Source organism: Rhamphochromis longiceps, linkage group LG1, assembly GCF_057381845.1.
Source record: "Rhamphochromis longiceps isolate RC_006_pf linkage group LG1, R_longiceps_female_GT1.1, whole genome shotgun sequence".
Lineage (NCBI taxonomy): Eukaryota > Metazoa > Chordata > Actinopteri > Cichliformes > Cichlidae > Rhamphochromis > Rhamphochromis longiceps.
The window spans coordinates 14,997,432-15,011,163 of NC_140557.1; the positions used below are offsets into that span (position 1 = coordinate 14,997,432).

Genomic DNA, 13,732 nt, shown 5'->3' on the forward strand with positions numbered 1-13,732 from the left:
TGATCTAATATGGTTGGTCACTTAGAAAGGGAGGAAGAGCGATTGGTCCCTCTCTGTCTTCAAATCCTTTTGTCCTGTTCTTGCTGCTATTTGTCTCCTGTCATTTCCTTGATCTTAACATTGTAGTCCTCAGTTTCTCCCAGCTGTTGTCTCTGCTTTCTTATCCTTACTCTTTCTCACCATCTCATTTTCCTGAGGCTCACAAGTTTCTACTTTTTAATATGAAGAAAGATGGGATGAATGACAAATATTCTTTTCATTTAGCCAAGTAGGTTTATTGCATAATCTGTAATCTCTGCTTCTTTGTATACCCTACACTGTTGATCAGTCATGTTGGGACATATTTTGACTGTATGTGAAGAATTAAACCATTAGTTATTAGCTGATAATTTAGCTTCTTGTTGGCTTTTTGATGTAATTTTATGTATTTGAATTTGTAAAGAGTGACACAAAAACTAACTTCTGAAACCAGATATCATTTATCCACTATCTGGATATTCGTTTCAAATGGGAACGCCCCCTAATGCTAAGTCAAAAGACAAGCCAGTTGTTTGATCTATCACTCCTTTCAGTGAACTATAAAAAATACAAATCAGTGATTATAAGCCAGATGTAATTAATAAGAAAAACTAGCATCACGGGTCACTTAGCTGCTTCCTGAAGGGATCCCACATTATCCATCTGTCTCATCAAGTCTGAGTGCTAATTTTTGTTTGCCAGTAAAGATATGTGACATTCACGGATTAAGTTTTCATTTTTTTTACATTCAAGGAAAATATTGGCAAACACTTGACTGAAGCACACTCTGACTGATACTACACCTCCCCTGCATCCTCCTTCTTCTCTGCTTACTTTGCTGTTTTGTTCTGCCTCTGTCTGTTTACATGTGTACACCTGCATGCACCTGTGTGTGTTTATCTGTGTGCACGCACTTGTGTGTCTCTTTAGTTGTAGTTGCTGTGCTCTAATTGCATAGCACTGTGTGGGACAGGTGGTGGAAGTGCTAGTGACAGTCTATTAAGGCAGGATATCCCTGTTGCCATTAGCAGCAGATTGCCCTGTGATTCTGTGGTCTCCGCATTCACTCAGCGTTCACATGAGCTCACAGATACTACACTACGAATGTACAATACAATGGTCACTCTTATTACTGTACTAAGAAGCAGTAATTTTTTAACTTGGCCTATTAACAGATTGTTTAGTGATTTGTTTTAGTATGGTAGCAGTGATCAGTAGTAAGACATTTTGCACATCCTTTATAATTATTGCATTTCCTACACATTGCATTGCTTGAACAGCTTCCAGTCGGATCCTCTGTCCTACTGGAACGCTAAAGGAAATGATTGGGGGAGTAAAGGCTCAGGATGGAAGCAATACTCTGGTGCTGCTGTAGTTCACTTAGTCAAGCAGGCAGCCCATATGCTGAAAGGCTGCAGGAGTCTGGGTTTGATTCTGCCCTGGGTCTGCCCCTCGTTTCCTCCCTACTTTTGTGTTTGCTCTCTGCTGTCTGTCCTCTCGAATAAAATCCAAGATCCAAAAAGAATTTGAGTTATATTCTAAAGGGAGATTTCTCTGGAAACAAGTTCATGTTCAAGTACAGTGGGGCAAAAAAGTATTTAGTCAGCCACCGATTGTGCAAGTTCCCCCACCTAAAATGATGACAGAGGTCAGTAATTTGCACCAGAGGTACACTTCAACTGTGAGAGACAGAATGTGAAAAAAAAATCCATGAATCCACATGGTAGGATTTGTAAAGAATTTATTCGTAAATCAGGGTGGAAAATAAGTATTTGGTCAATAACAAAAATACAACTCAATACTTTGTAACATAACCTTTGTTGGCAATAACAGAGGTCAAACGTTTACTATAGGTCTTTACCAGGTTTGCACACACAGTAGCTGGTATTTTGGCCCATTCCTCCATGCAGATCTTCTCGAGAGCAGTGATGTTTTGTGGCTGTCGCCGAGCAACACGGACTTTCAACTCCCGCCACAGATTTTCTATGGGGTTGAGGTCTGGAGACTGGCTAGGCCACTCCAGGACTTTCAAATGCTTCTTACGGAGCCACTCCTTTGTTGCCCGGGCGGTGTGTTTTGGATCATTGTCATGTTGGAAGACCCAGCCTCGTTTCATCTTCAAAGTTCTCACTGATGGAAGGAGGTTTTGGCTCAAAATCTCACGACACATGGCCCCATTCATTCTGTCCTTAACACGGATCAGTCGTCCTGTCCCCTTGGCAGAAAAACAGCCCCATAGCATGATGTTTCCACCCCCATGCTTCACAGTAGGTATGGTGTTCTTGGGATGCAACTCAGTATTCTTCTTCCTCCAAACACGACGAGTTGAGTTTATACCAAAAAGTTCTACTTTGGTTTCATCTGACCACATGACATTCTCCCAATCCTCTGCTGTATCATCCATGTGCTCTCTGGCAAACTTCAGACGGGCCTGGACATGCACTGGCTTCAGCAGCGGAACACGTCTGGCACTGCGGGATTTGATTCCCTGCCGTTGTAGCGTGTTACTGATGGTGACCTTTGTTACTTTGGTCCCAGCTCTCTGCAGGTCATTCACCAGGTCCCCCCGTGTGGTTCTGGGATCTTTGCTCACCGTTCTCATGATCATTTTGACCCCACGGGATGAGATCTTGCGTGGAGCCCCAGATCGAGGGAGATTATCAGTGGTCTTGTATGTCTTCCATTTTCTGATGATTGCTCCCACAGTTGATTTTTTCACACCAAGCTGCTTGCCTATTGTAGATTCACTCTTCCCAGTCTGGTGCAGGTCTACAATACTTTTCCTGGTGTCCTTCGAAAGCTCTTTGGTCTTGGCCATGGCGGAGTTTGGAGTCTGACTGTTTGAGGCTGTGGACAGGTGTCTTTTATACAGATGATGAGTTCAAACAGGTGCCATTCATACAGGTAACGAGTGGGGGACAGAAAAGCTTCTTACAGAAGACGTTACAGGTCTGTGAGAGCCAGAGATTTTCCTTGTTTGAGGTGACCAAATACTTATTTTCCACCCTGATTTACGAATAAATTCTTTACAAATCCTACCATGTGAATTCATGGATTTTTTTCTCACATTCTGTCTCTCACAGTTGAAGTGTACCTCTGGTGCAAATTACTGACCTCTGTCATCATTTTAAGTGGGGGAACTTGCACAATCGGTGGCTGACTAAATACTTTTTTGCCCCACTGTAGTAACATTTTATTTTTTAAGTCTTTCTGTCAAAATTATTCAGTTTCACTATATAAATTATATTCTTTTATTGTACATGAGTTCATACCAGTAACAGTTCGCAGGAATCACTGCTCTTCCTACAGTATTGTTCAGATTTGAATGAAACCTAGTTGGGTCTTCAGTCAAACTGTGCTCAAGGTCAAGTTCACATTTGTCACTGGGGTCAGTAACCTGTAAATTGTGATGGATCTTGAACTGGATGACCTACTATGTCATTGATATTCTGGTTATTTTCTATAATGCAAGTTATGAATAATTTCTTTTTTGCAGTTTCATTTACAACACAGTAATTTGTGTCTGTCTATAAACATGCTAGTTTTCTTCATTTTTTCTTTATTTTTTTATTAAGTTGCTTGCTTAATGCATTTGTATATTAAAGATCTTCCTCTGTTATTAAAAGACTAGGAATCTTAGAAACAGGACCCTTTTTTGGTTGAAGTTGAAGTAAAATATTTCAAAATTGTTTTATATTTCAGCAACTTTTTCAGTTTTTCTTTCTTTGTGTTTTCTCTGGCTGTTTTTGTTTGTATGTTTCTGAACCTGTGTTTATGTGACGTGCATGTGTGTGTTTTTAGGTGGTGGCAGTAACAGTCCAGGGCGTCCCAGAGGACGTGCAACCTCCCGTGGTAACAGCTGTAAGCCCCTCCTCCCTCCACGTGAACTGGTCTGAACCTACTTTTCAAAATGGAAAAATACAGCGGTACCACCTGAACCAGACTGGTGTTGGAACTATATTCACGCACATCGATGGACCCAGAAATTTCACAGTGACTGGTAGGACATGGCGTATCCTTCTCCTCACTTTTCCTTACTTGTTCATACTCTCTTCCTGTTTTTTTTTCTTGTTACAGTCTTAATTGTACTTTCCTTTTTCTTCAGCTTTGTCCTCCATTGTCACGCTTCTTGTCCCTTCTTCTCTGTCGTGTGTTATTTTGCGTACCGGTTTGTAGAAGCTGTGTAATGACTGAATTTACACCTGATTGCTGCCACATGCTCTCTGTCCTAATGGCCTACACAAACAGAAACATACTGGCATGTATGCACATAAAAGAAAGAAAAATACACGATACATAGAAGCACAATCAAACACAACATGGTTAGAAAGATCACAACACAAGCTGAGGGTCACGTAATTTCACAGTTGAGAGAACAAGTGAATCCACAAACAATCAGATAAATCTACCAAAAGATTGACTCAATGGAAAAAGTCTCAAAAGGGAAAAACAGACATGTTGACTTACCTTCATACTACAGATTTGCACATGAATATGATGGTGTCAGGGCTGGGCGATGTGTGAGTCTTGTTTTATCTACTCCAAGGGGGAGCAGTGTTGTTGGCCTCCTGCCATGAGTTACAACACACATATACACACACACGCAAAATCAAACATCTGTATAAAACACTGTAAAGAAAACATTTACTGTCTCTTATAAAACAGATTATATTAGTGACAAAGGAAAATACAAATCGAATATCATCACTGTGGGTGTAGTAAAGTGTATTTTGGGACTGAAATAGCACTATCTGAAAAATGTTGAGTCTTTCAAAGCTGATTGCATTACCCCCTTTTAAATTTTTATGTATAGGAGTCAAGTGATGACATCTTTTGAAGCTGAATTTCTGTGGCATTTTCTCTTCACAGTTCTCTACTGTGCTCTGTGTTGGATTCAGACCAGGCATCAGCTTTGCCAGTAGCCAATAGACTATTCCCATGGTGCCTGTGGTTGGCTTGTATGGTCAGGAGTTGTGTGCATGTGTGTTTGTATGTGTAGGCACGAAGCAAAGCAAACAATGCCAAATAGAGATGGTAATGTGCTGTAATACTGTACCAGCCCCGTGTGCCAGTGTAAGCAACCAGCGTGTGTGTGTGTGAAATTCCCCTGTCCCCCAGTGAGACACTGGAAAACTTTCAGCCAAAATCACTACTGGGGCAGTCTTTTTCTCTCCTCCTTTATTCCTCTCTCTTTTTATCTCTGAACTTTGCAGCTCTCCTTTTGGAGCACATCCATTTTTTAGGAAGTCAGTGCAATTTACTGGAGTGTTTTTTTGTTTTGTTTTTTACAGCAGTTAGAAGATAAGATTAAAGATCTAAGAACTTTATTATTTGCAAAATAATCCTTATACACGACCACGAGTTGCTCAATAAATAGAAAATAGAGAATTACATGTAACTCAGTGGCTAGTACTTAGTGTGACCCTCATTTTCCCATCAAAAAACTGCCAGACTTCTTGAATAGATTTTACAAGAACCATTCCTCAGAGATTTTGGTGATTTAAGCTTTGTGACATGGCGCATGCTGAACAGCGTATACTGTGGTCCAAAAGGATGGATGTGGATGGAAATAGTTAACAGCAATTCTCAGGTATGCTATGTCGCTTAAACTGTGCTCAGTTGGTATTAAGGGGCCCAAAATATCCTCCACAGTATTACACCATCAGCAGCAGCCTGAACACTTGATACAAGGCAGGCTTGATTTATGCTTTCATGTTTTCACCAGACCCCCACCAGACAACATCATCCTCTGTTGTCCAATTTTGAGTCCGTGTGAATTATAGTTTCCTGTCCTTAGCTGACAAGAGTGCCACCCGATGTGATCTTCTGCTGCTGTAGCCCACCTGCTTCAAGATTCAACATGTTGTGTGTTCAAAGATGCTCTTCTGCATACTTTGGCTGTGATGAGTGGTTGAGTTAGTGTTACCTTCCTGTTTGCTCTGTCTGACTATTCTCCTCCGACCTCTGGCATCAACACGACATTTTCACCCAGAGGACTGCCGCTGACTGGATATTTTCTCTTTTCGGATCATTCTCTGTAAAACCCTAGAGATGGTTGTGTGGGAAAATCCTAGAAATACTCAGATGAGCTAAAGTTATAACAGTAATTATTGCACATGAAAAAATAAAGTGGCCTGTTATAACGAGAAGGGGATATAACAGGGATAGTGAGATAAATGATATCCAGTGTTACAGATATCACTGACTCTTACAGAAGGAGGAGGAGCTGAACAAAGTGCTGGTCGCTGGTAGAAACAAACTCCTCCTTTCATATTACTCCACAGTGTGGTGTGCAGGGAATGAGATGTATTGTCTGTAATACTGAATAGTTTCCTCAGCATTGTCTCTCTGACATCTCCACCAAAAAATCTGAACAGAATCTAAACATTTTTCAGGCTACAAATAGCTTTAAAATAGTTTTCATGTATTTGTTCATATTTCAGGTTAACTTGTATATTTCATTTGGTATTATTATTATTATTATTATCTTTTTTATTATTATTATTCTTGTGTAAAGCTTTGAGTTTTGTTTTATTTTGTCCTTATTATCCTGTATGGACTAATCTTCAGCCAGTCATAAACAGACAGGCTTAAAATGTTTTACTTTGTAACTAAGCAAAAACTAATATAGAAAAAGCGAAACGGTGAGTTCAAGGAAGACTGAGGCAAAGATGTTCAACAGAAAAAAAAATTAACAGAAGACTGAAGAGAGAAAGGATCCGAGGAGTGACATGTTTTAAAAGGGAGTGAAGGAGAAACAGAGGAAGGAGTGAAACAGATAAAAAGATGGATGGGCGAATCTAAGTGTTTTCAGTGAAATATGAACAGAAATAATTGCTGTGCTATTCCCTCATCCTTAATGTTTAATACGCTATTATTCATCTTCTCTGCATCTCACCACTGTCAGACAGACACTTCAGGATCTTTGCCACACACACGCTCACTGAAACCACAGAAACTGCTTTTTTTTTTTAGCTACAACACTTACGATTTTAAATCTTTTTTTATGCAGGATTGTAACTGGATCTGATGAATTCCTCAGACCAAAAATGGCCTCTCTTATTATTTTGGTATGAGAGGTGTACATTTATCAATGAAAGCTCAAATGAAAACTTCCATGTGAGCTTTTTTTAAAAAACAGTCAAGTTCAAATTCATTCCAGCTGCTTGTACCTGTTGCTTTTGAATTAAGATACAAAAATTCTGAGATGTATTTGTTGCCCAAAGCGTCACCCTTTTGGCTTAAAATACACATATATATATACATACATATATATCAGACATTTTAGGAATTTTTTGTTTGCTTGCAGAAAAATCTTCACCGTGATAAAGTGGAGCACTGAATAACAGCACCGTGAGTCTAATAAACCACTATGATGACAGAAATTAAAATTATAGAAAAAAAGCGACTTCCCCCATTTCTTGTTTATCCTTTTTTGCCACAGGAAAAGCAACAAACAGACTTGCATTAATGGCATCCAGAGCTGTTTTAAAAAGTGACACTTTATAGAGAGAATTAAGTACAACTGTACAAAGACACCCCATGTGAATCAATATTAAGTATTGCTATCATTAGCTCACAATGAATTATTGCCTGCAATTATATAGATTATGGCATTAATCATGTGTTTAATTGGTCTTTTGTAGGCTCGTTATTAATTCAGAACTGCAGGGAATAGAGTATGTTCTTTTATTTATTAATGCATTTTCCTCACAGTCCACTCTGTGACTGGTACGCGCTATAGGTACAAGTACGTAGACACCGAAGTACCTTTGTTTAAATGCCGAATATGTCTCAGAAGTCTCATTGTTATAGTATGCAGAAAGTGTTCGATCAAGCCATTTAGCAGCAACACACTATAACCTTCTCAAGAAGTTAAGAATAATTATATGAGGGAAATTGTGGAAAGATTCTTTTAGATACTGTTGATTTATTCAGATGCTGAGTGGCTCGATGCTGCTTCTCTGTTTTTCTTTTGTTGGTGTTTACTTAATAAAAGAAAGGCACAGTTAAGTAAAGTCAGAGTACTGACTCGGATCAAGAGACAAACCAATAATCAAAAGATAATCAAGCAAAATGAATGTATGTTTCAACATTCACTCTAAGCTATGTTAATTAATGCCAATAAAACTCCATGATGGAGTGTGTGTGTGTGTGTGTGTGTGTGTGTGTGTGTGTGTGTGTGTGTGTGTGTGTGTGTGTGTGTGTGTGTGTGTGTGTGCGTGTGTGTGTGTGCGTGTGTGTGAGAGACAGAGAGAGTGAGAACCTGATCTCACTGTTCCATCCCAGACGGTCTCTGCATTAGGGAGCCACAGACAGGAAGTCAAATTCTTAATTATTTAGGAGAGGTGTTATCAAAGCTCTCTTCTCTCCCTCCTCTCTTTTGCGCTCTCTTTTCTTTCATTCTCTGCATCAACTCTTTTTTCTTTCCCATGATAATTTGTTTTTCTTTCCAGTCTCAAGTTTTGTTGTACCACCACGCTCTCTCTCTTTTTCTCTCTTTAAATTCCTTCTCAGCCGTCCTTGCATTTCTTTCTTCTGCGATTTTCCTGTTTGGTTTTTCCACTTTCTCTGCATCTACTCTTTCACTTTTCAATCCCCACCACCCCCGCTCTCTCAGTCTCTCTCTTTCTCTCTGTATCAGGTGACAGGCATGGTATTGCGGCCTGCGCCCATCATCCTATCATATTCTCTAATGCAAACAGAGAATGGCAACCTGTCAATAAAATGCCGTTTTCAATCAGTTATTTTTACTGCAACACACACACCCAACAGCAGTCTCACATTTGTGTCACTTGTTTGCTCTCTTTCACACGTCCAGTCTCTCTCCTTGACATTTTGCTCGAACACCAACTCTCTATCTTACTTCCAGCGTCTCTTAGTCTGCGTTTCCCTCAAACACAAACACCCAGTGTGTCCAACTCTTACGACGACAGGAACAACTCTTTGTCAGTGAGCCGCTGGCTTCTCGCATCCAGACCCCCTCCACCTGTTTTTCACTTCCTAGTGATCACTGCTATAATGATTGAAGCTTTCTCTGTCTTTCCATAATCAAGCACTCGAGCGCATGCATGGCTACACACACATGCATACAAGTATGCGCACACACCAGTATGCGCAGACATGCCATCGTTTCTCCAGCAGATCAACACTGCCCTCTTCAGGACCAGAGTTATAGCTAATTTAAAACATAGCAAGAAACATCAAAGGGGTTCTTCTTTAGGTTTAAATGTATGTGCACATGCAAATCTATGAAATGACAAGTGCATCTGCACTTATTTTTGCCTTATATAGAAAATGGAAGAAGGAACAAGAGAGTCAAGTGATGCTAGACTTTGTAATTGTTTACGTTCAAGGGTGGAATTGATTCATTCGTTTTCACAACACGTTCTCCGATCACTCCACACTCCTTCATGGCACGATAATAGGCTGTAATTAATAGGCAAAACTTGAGAATTCTGATGAACTTGTGAGACATTTTGTTACCTCTGAAGCCAACACCACGCCAACAGAAAGTTCTCTCCTCATGGTCTGCCGTAAATTGTTACAATTTTTAGCTCATGTAGGCAGACCGCATCTGTTTGTGTGTGAAAAAATGTAGCAAAAGGTTACCGTTTTTTTTCAGCGTTGCGACAAATGACATCATTGGCACCGTAGATATCATTTACTATGGTAGAGTGCACACATGCAGATACACACGCTTAGTTGCACAGTTAAATAGTGTAACAGAACCTTACGCTTCGGCCCTGGTTCTTTCGTATGGCTGGCAGATTTCCTTTATTTAACCCAAACACAGGGCAACATTGCGAGAACATTGGCACACAGACACATTGATTAGAGCTTGGGTTAAGCGTGGCAGGCTGCGAAGCATGTTAAGCAGGGTAAGTAGTAGAAAGAGACGTGAGGAAGACGCGGTGAAGGCTTCCACTGTGTGTGTGTGTGTGTGTGTGTGTGTGTGTGTGTGTGTGTGTGTGTGTGTGTGTGTGTTGGTGCACATTTTCTTTTCTGTATGTAGTCAACACTGGGTGGGTATTGTATTGTAATGCATACAGCAGCTGGGATACACAGTAAGGTTTCTCTTTCTTTCTCTCACCCTCCAAATATACACAGTTGGAGACAGATTTTGATTATCAACAAAATCACAACAAAAAGATGTTTATTTAAACATTATTTCTACTAAATTACAGATTTAATCTGTGTAGTTTAATTGTAATATCTGCATCATTAGTTTATAGAGTTGTCTTTGAACTTTCGTATTAATCATACACATATCGCTCCTTTTACTACAAGAAATTTTAAATCTTTCCATGGAAAAAGTTATGATTCGGTTATTTCTGACTCTAAATGCATTTGTAATATTGTAATAAATGGGATTACTAAATAAATTGTATAGATGTTTATTACTATAAAAACACTTTTAATGACAAATGATATTAAATCAATTCTTCCTCACCTAAAATAACGTGCAAATAAAGAATTCAGCACACTACATTATGCAGTCATCCTTTTGAAATAAAGTCATTTTAGTTCTTTCATTTTCCTTTGGATTTGATTTGCAAGCTGTTGTATGCTGTCAGCTAAGTGAATGACCATAAAACATCCAGTCAACCCCCAATGTCAACACTTAGGATTTGCATTCATCCTCACACTCGCACCTTACATCAGCAATCAGGCAGGAAATATATCTGAAGGAAAAACAGGTTTCCAAAGAGTAGGAAAAAGAACTTTGTTTAGGTACGTGGAGGATTTTTACATTTGCTTCTACTTTTTAAATCCTATTATAAAAGCTGATTTCCTGTGGTTGCAGCTAAAGGACCACTCAGTCGCGATGTGATTTCTTTTAGACTGCATAGCAGGTGCCTATAAATAAATCATGTCTGGACACAGTAGCCTAAACGCATACAGAGGTATCATAATTATCATAGATCAAAAGCTGATGACATTACAGCGTTGGGCCGGTCCTATCCCGTGTCAGTTCCGCGGCTTCCCATCTTTACGTTGTTTCATTATTGAGTTATGGCATGCATAATTTAACACCGACAGATATGGATCCATCCATTGAGAGAGTGTGGAAAGAACAGAGGGAGAGAGAGGGAGAAAAAACAGTCAGGAAGAAAATGAGTGATATCATCTGAGCAAGCATTCCCTTTTTTCTTTCCCTGTTCCATTCTCCCTGTTTTCCAGTTTACTGTTTCCCTTCTTACCCACTTTATCCCTCTCAGTTTATATTTGTGGATTTCATTTTTTGTTGCAAATGTGCAGTTTATTAAAATGGGAAAATGTTTAAAAATGTGGACATGGGTTTACTAAGGCATTGATTTTAGCACATGCTCACACATATCTGTGTGTTACAGGTTTGCAGCCATACACAGAGTATAGTTTTGTGCTTGTGGCCTGTACGTCTGTGGGATGTGGAGCCAGCTTACCATCCACAGGATGCACCCTGCAAGCCAAGCCTGCTGGTATACGCACACGCGTGTGCACACACACACACACACACACACACACACACACACACACACACACACACACACACACACACACACACACACACACAAATCCTCTAGTATTTCAAATGTATTTTTCAAATGTATGTCTAATTTACAACCCAATGGTTGGATATTTTTTGTTGTTTGACACAGAACAATATCACAGCTTGTTATAATTTTAATAAATACTGAAATGAAGTATGTCTGACTTTTAGTATTTTTGTTTTTACAGTGTACCTTGTCTCTTTTTGATTTCTTCTTTACATCTATGCTCTTTTTTCTGCTCTGATTTCTGCATCTAATTAGTTGTCCCCTGTGCTTCCTCACTGTGCAGTATTTCGTAAACCCTTTAGCTTTTGGCTTTTTCATTGTATCAAGTGTGGACACTTTATATCGTTGAAGTTTGTTGTTGTTGTTTATTTGATTTTTTTTTTTTTTTTGATTCTTGATTCTTCTTGAAATGCATTGCACATCTCTTCTCTTAGATTTCCTGCTATTTCTTTTCTATTTAAATAGGATTTTTTTCTCTTTTCTGCACTTTTTAAGCTATTGTTTGTTGTACATTTGTCCAGTCTCCTTATTTCTTTTATTTGGAGCTACTATTTCTTGTTTTTTGGGCTCACATTTCCTTGCACTTATGCTTGTGTCTCATTCTTACGTAGTCTTTCATCATCTTAAATATACCAATCTTGGTAGTTGGACTGAATATATGGACAAAATATTTAAGCTGATAAAAAACTAGATTTTGAACCATCAGTGTTGCTCATTTTAAGTCGTGAAATTATAATTTGATCATATATATTGTGCATAGCATTTCAGTGCTTTACTTGTTAAACAAACAGTGCCCTTAGTTAACGAACAATAAGCTTTAATAAACAGCCTGGTTTCTCTACACAAAGTGATGCTATTTACTTTTTTGGAACAGAAGTAGGACTGCTGACTAATTATAGATGCAAATTAATTATTTAAGGAGGCTCTCATTTGTTCTTCTTTTCTTTTTTTATACTCCAGGTGTGTGGTCGAAGCGCAGACACCTAGTAATAAACACATCTGCAGTGGAGCTGTACTGGGATGAGCCATCCCAACCTAATGGACACATCTCCCAGTACAGGCTGAACAGAGACAGTCAAACTATTTTTACCGGAGACCACCGTGACCGGAATTTTACGGACACTGGACTCTTGCCAAATCGCAGGTAAAGAGGATGAACTCGCGCTCATTTATACATGCAGGAATATAAAAATGTGTGTCCATGTAGACGTCACACATACAAAAACACTTGACATGCAGCTTCACAATTAATCATCACCGCGTTTGTGTCTTTATACGTGGATCACCCTAATTTAAAAGCATTCCTATCGCCCAATCCACGCCTCTCTCAGGACTGCACTCTGCACATGTCTGTTTGTGTCATTTAATGAGCAAATATTTGACATGCCAATGACTGATGCAAACATTGCCACGCACACAAATTAAAATCACGAATCAGATCTGGCTTATGCTTGCAGACAGCAGTGAAGCGTTGATTTTGTTTATCTGTTTATTTTCATTTAACCTTTATTAATCCATGTCTTTTTTCCAGTGCGGATGTTCTGTTTTAAATATGGGAACGATACCTTCCACTCCCTATTATTTTGACTCTCCTGTTTCTCCTCAAGCTTCTCTCTCCCAAGACAATTTCTCCTTACCCCAAATAGAATTCCTGGGATAACACCCTGCAGTACTCCAATCTCCTCTATGTGTGAGTGAAAGAGAAAGAAGAGCGAAAGAAGATAGCACTGTATGTGTGTGTGACGTTTAATTTTCCTTAATTCCAGATAGTCTGCCAGGAGGCATACCTGCTCCGACCCTTCGCTTCTCATCGCTTGTCTCGCTTCTGATTCCTTTCTCTTCCTTCTCACCCTCCCTCCCCTCCTATCCTTTCCTTCTTACCTCATTCCCTTCCTCTTCCCCTTCTTTTCCCAATTTAGCCCTGCGCCAAGAATTACACAGGGAGCACCGGCCCCATTATCCAGACAGACTTGTGTGTGCATGTGCAAGTGCGCACGCTCACATGACTTTGTGTGTGTGTGTGTGTGTGTGTGTGTGCGCATGTGTACGTGCGTGAGACTGCTCAAAGTGGCCATTGATTATTTATGACAATGTTGATTAGCTGTCACTTTGCTTCAGCAGCCCAGGAAGTGTCTAAGATGACGAGAGAATTAACCTATTCCCTCTGGCTGGCC

The 13,732-nt window shown here is 39.6% G+C and overlaps 1 protein-coding gene across 1 annotated transcript in view; it reads left to right on the top strand.

Annotated features, from left to right (window-relative positions):
* The window catches only part of ush2a (Usher syndrome 2A (autosomal recessive, mild)), a 228,389-nt gene that overhangs the window by 180,638 nt on the left and 34,019 nt on the right, over positions 1 to 13,732 (top strand). Inside the window, exons 66-68 of the mRNA XM_085395310.1 lie at positions 3,820 to 4,018; positions 11,373 to 11,480; positions 12,519 to 12,702. Of these exons, the coding sequence (XP_085251436.1) occupies positions 3,820 to 4,018; positions 11,373 to 11,480; positions 12,519 to 12,702 (491 nt within the window). The remainder of the gene's footprint in view (positions 1 to 3,819; positions 4,019 to 11,372; positions 11,481 to 12,518; positions 12,703 to 13,732) is intronic.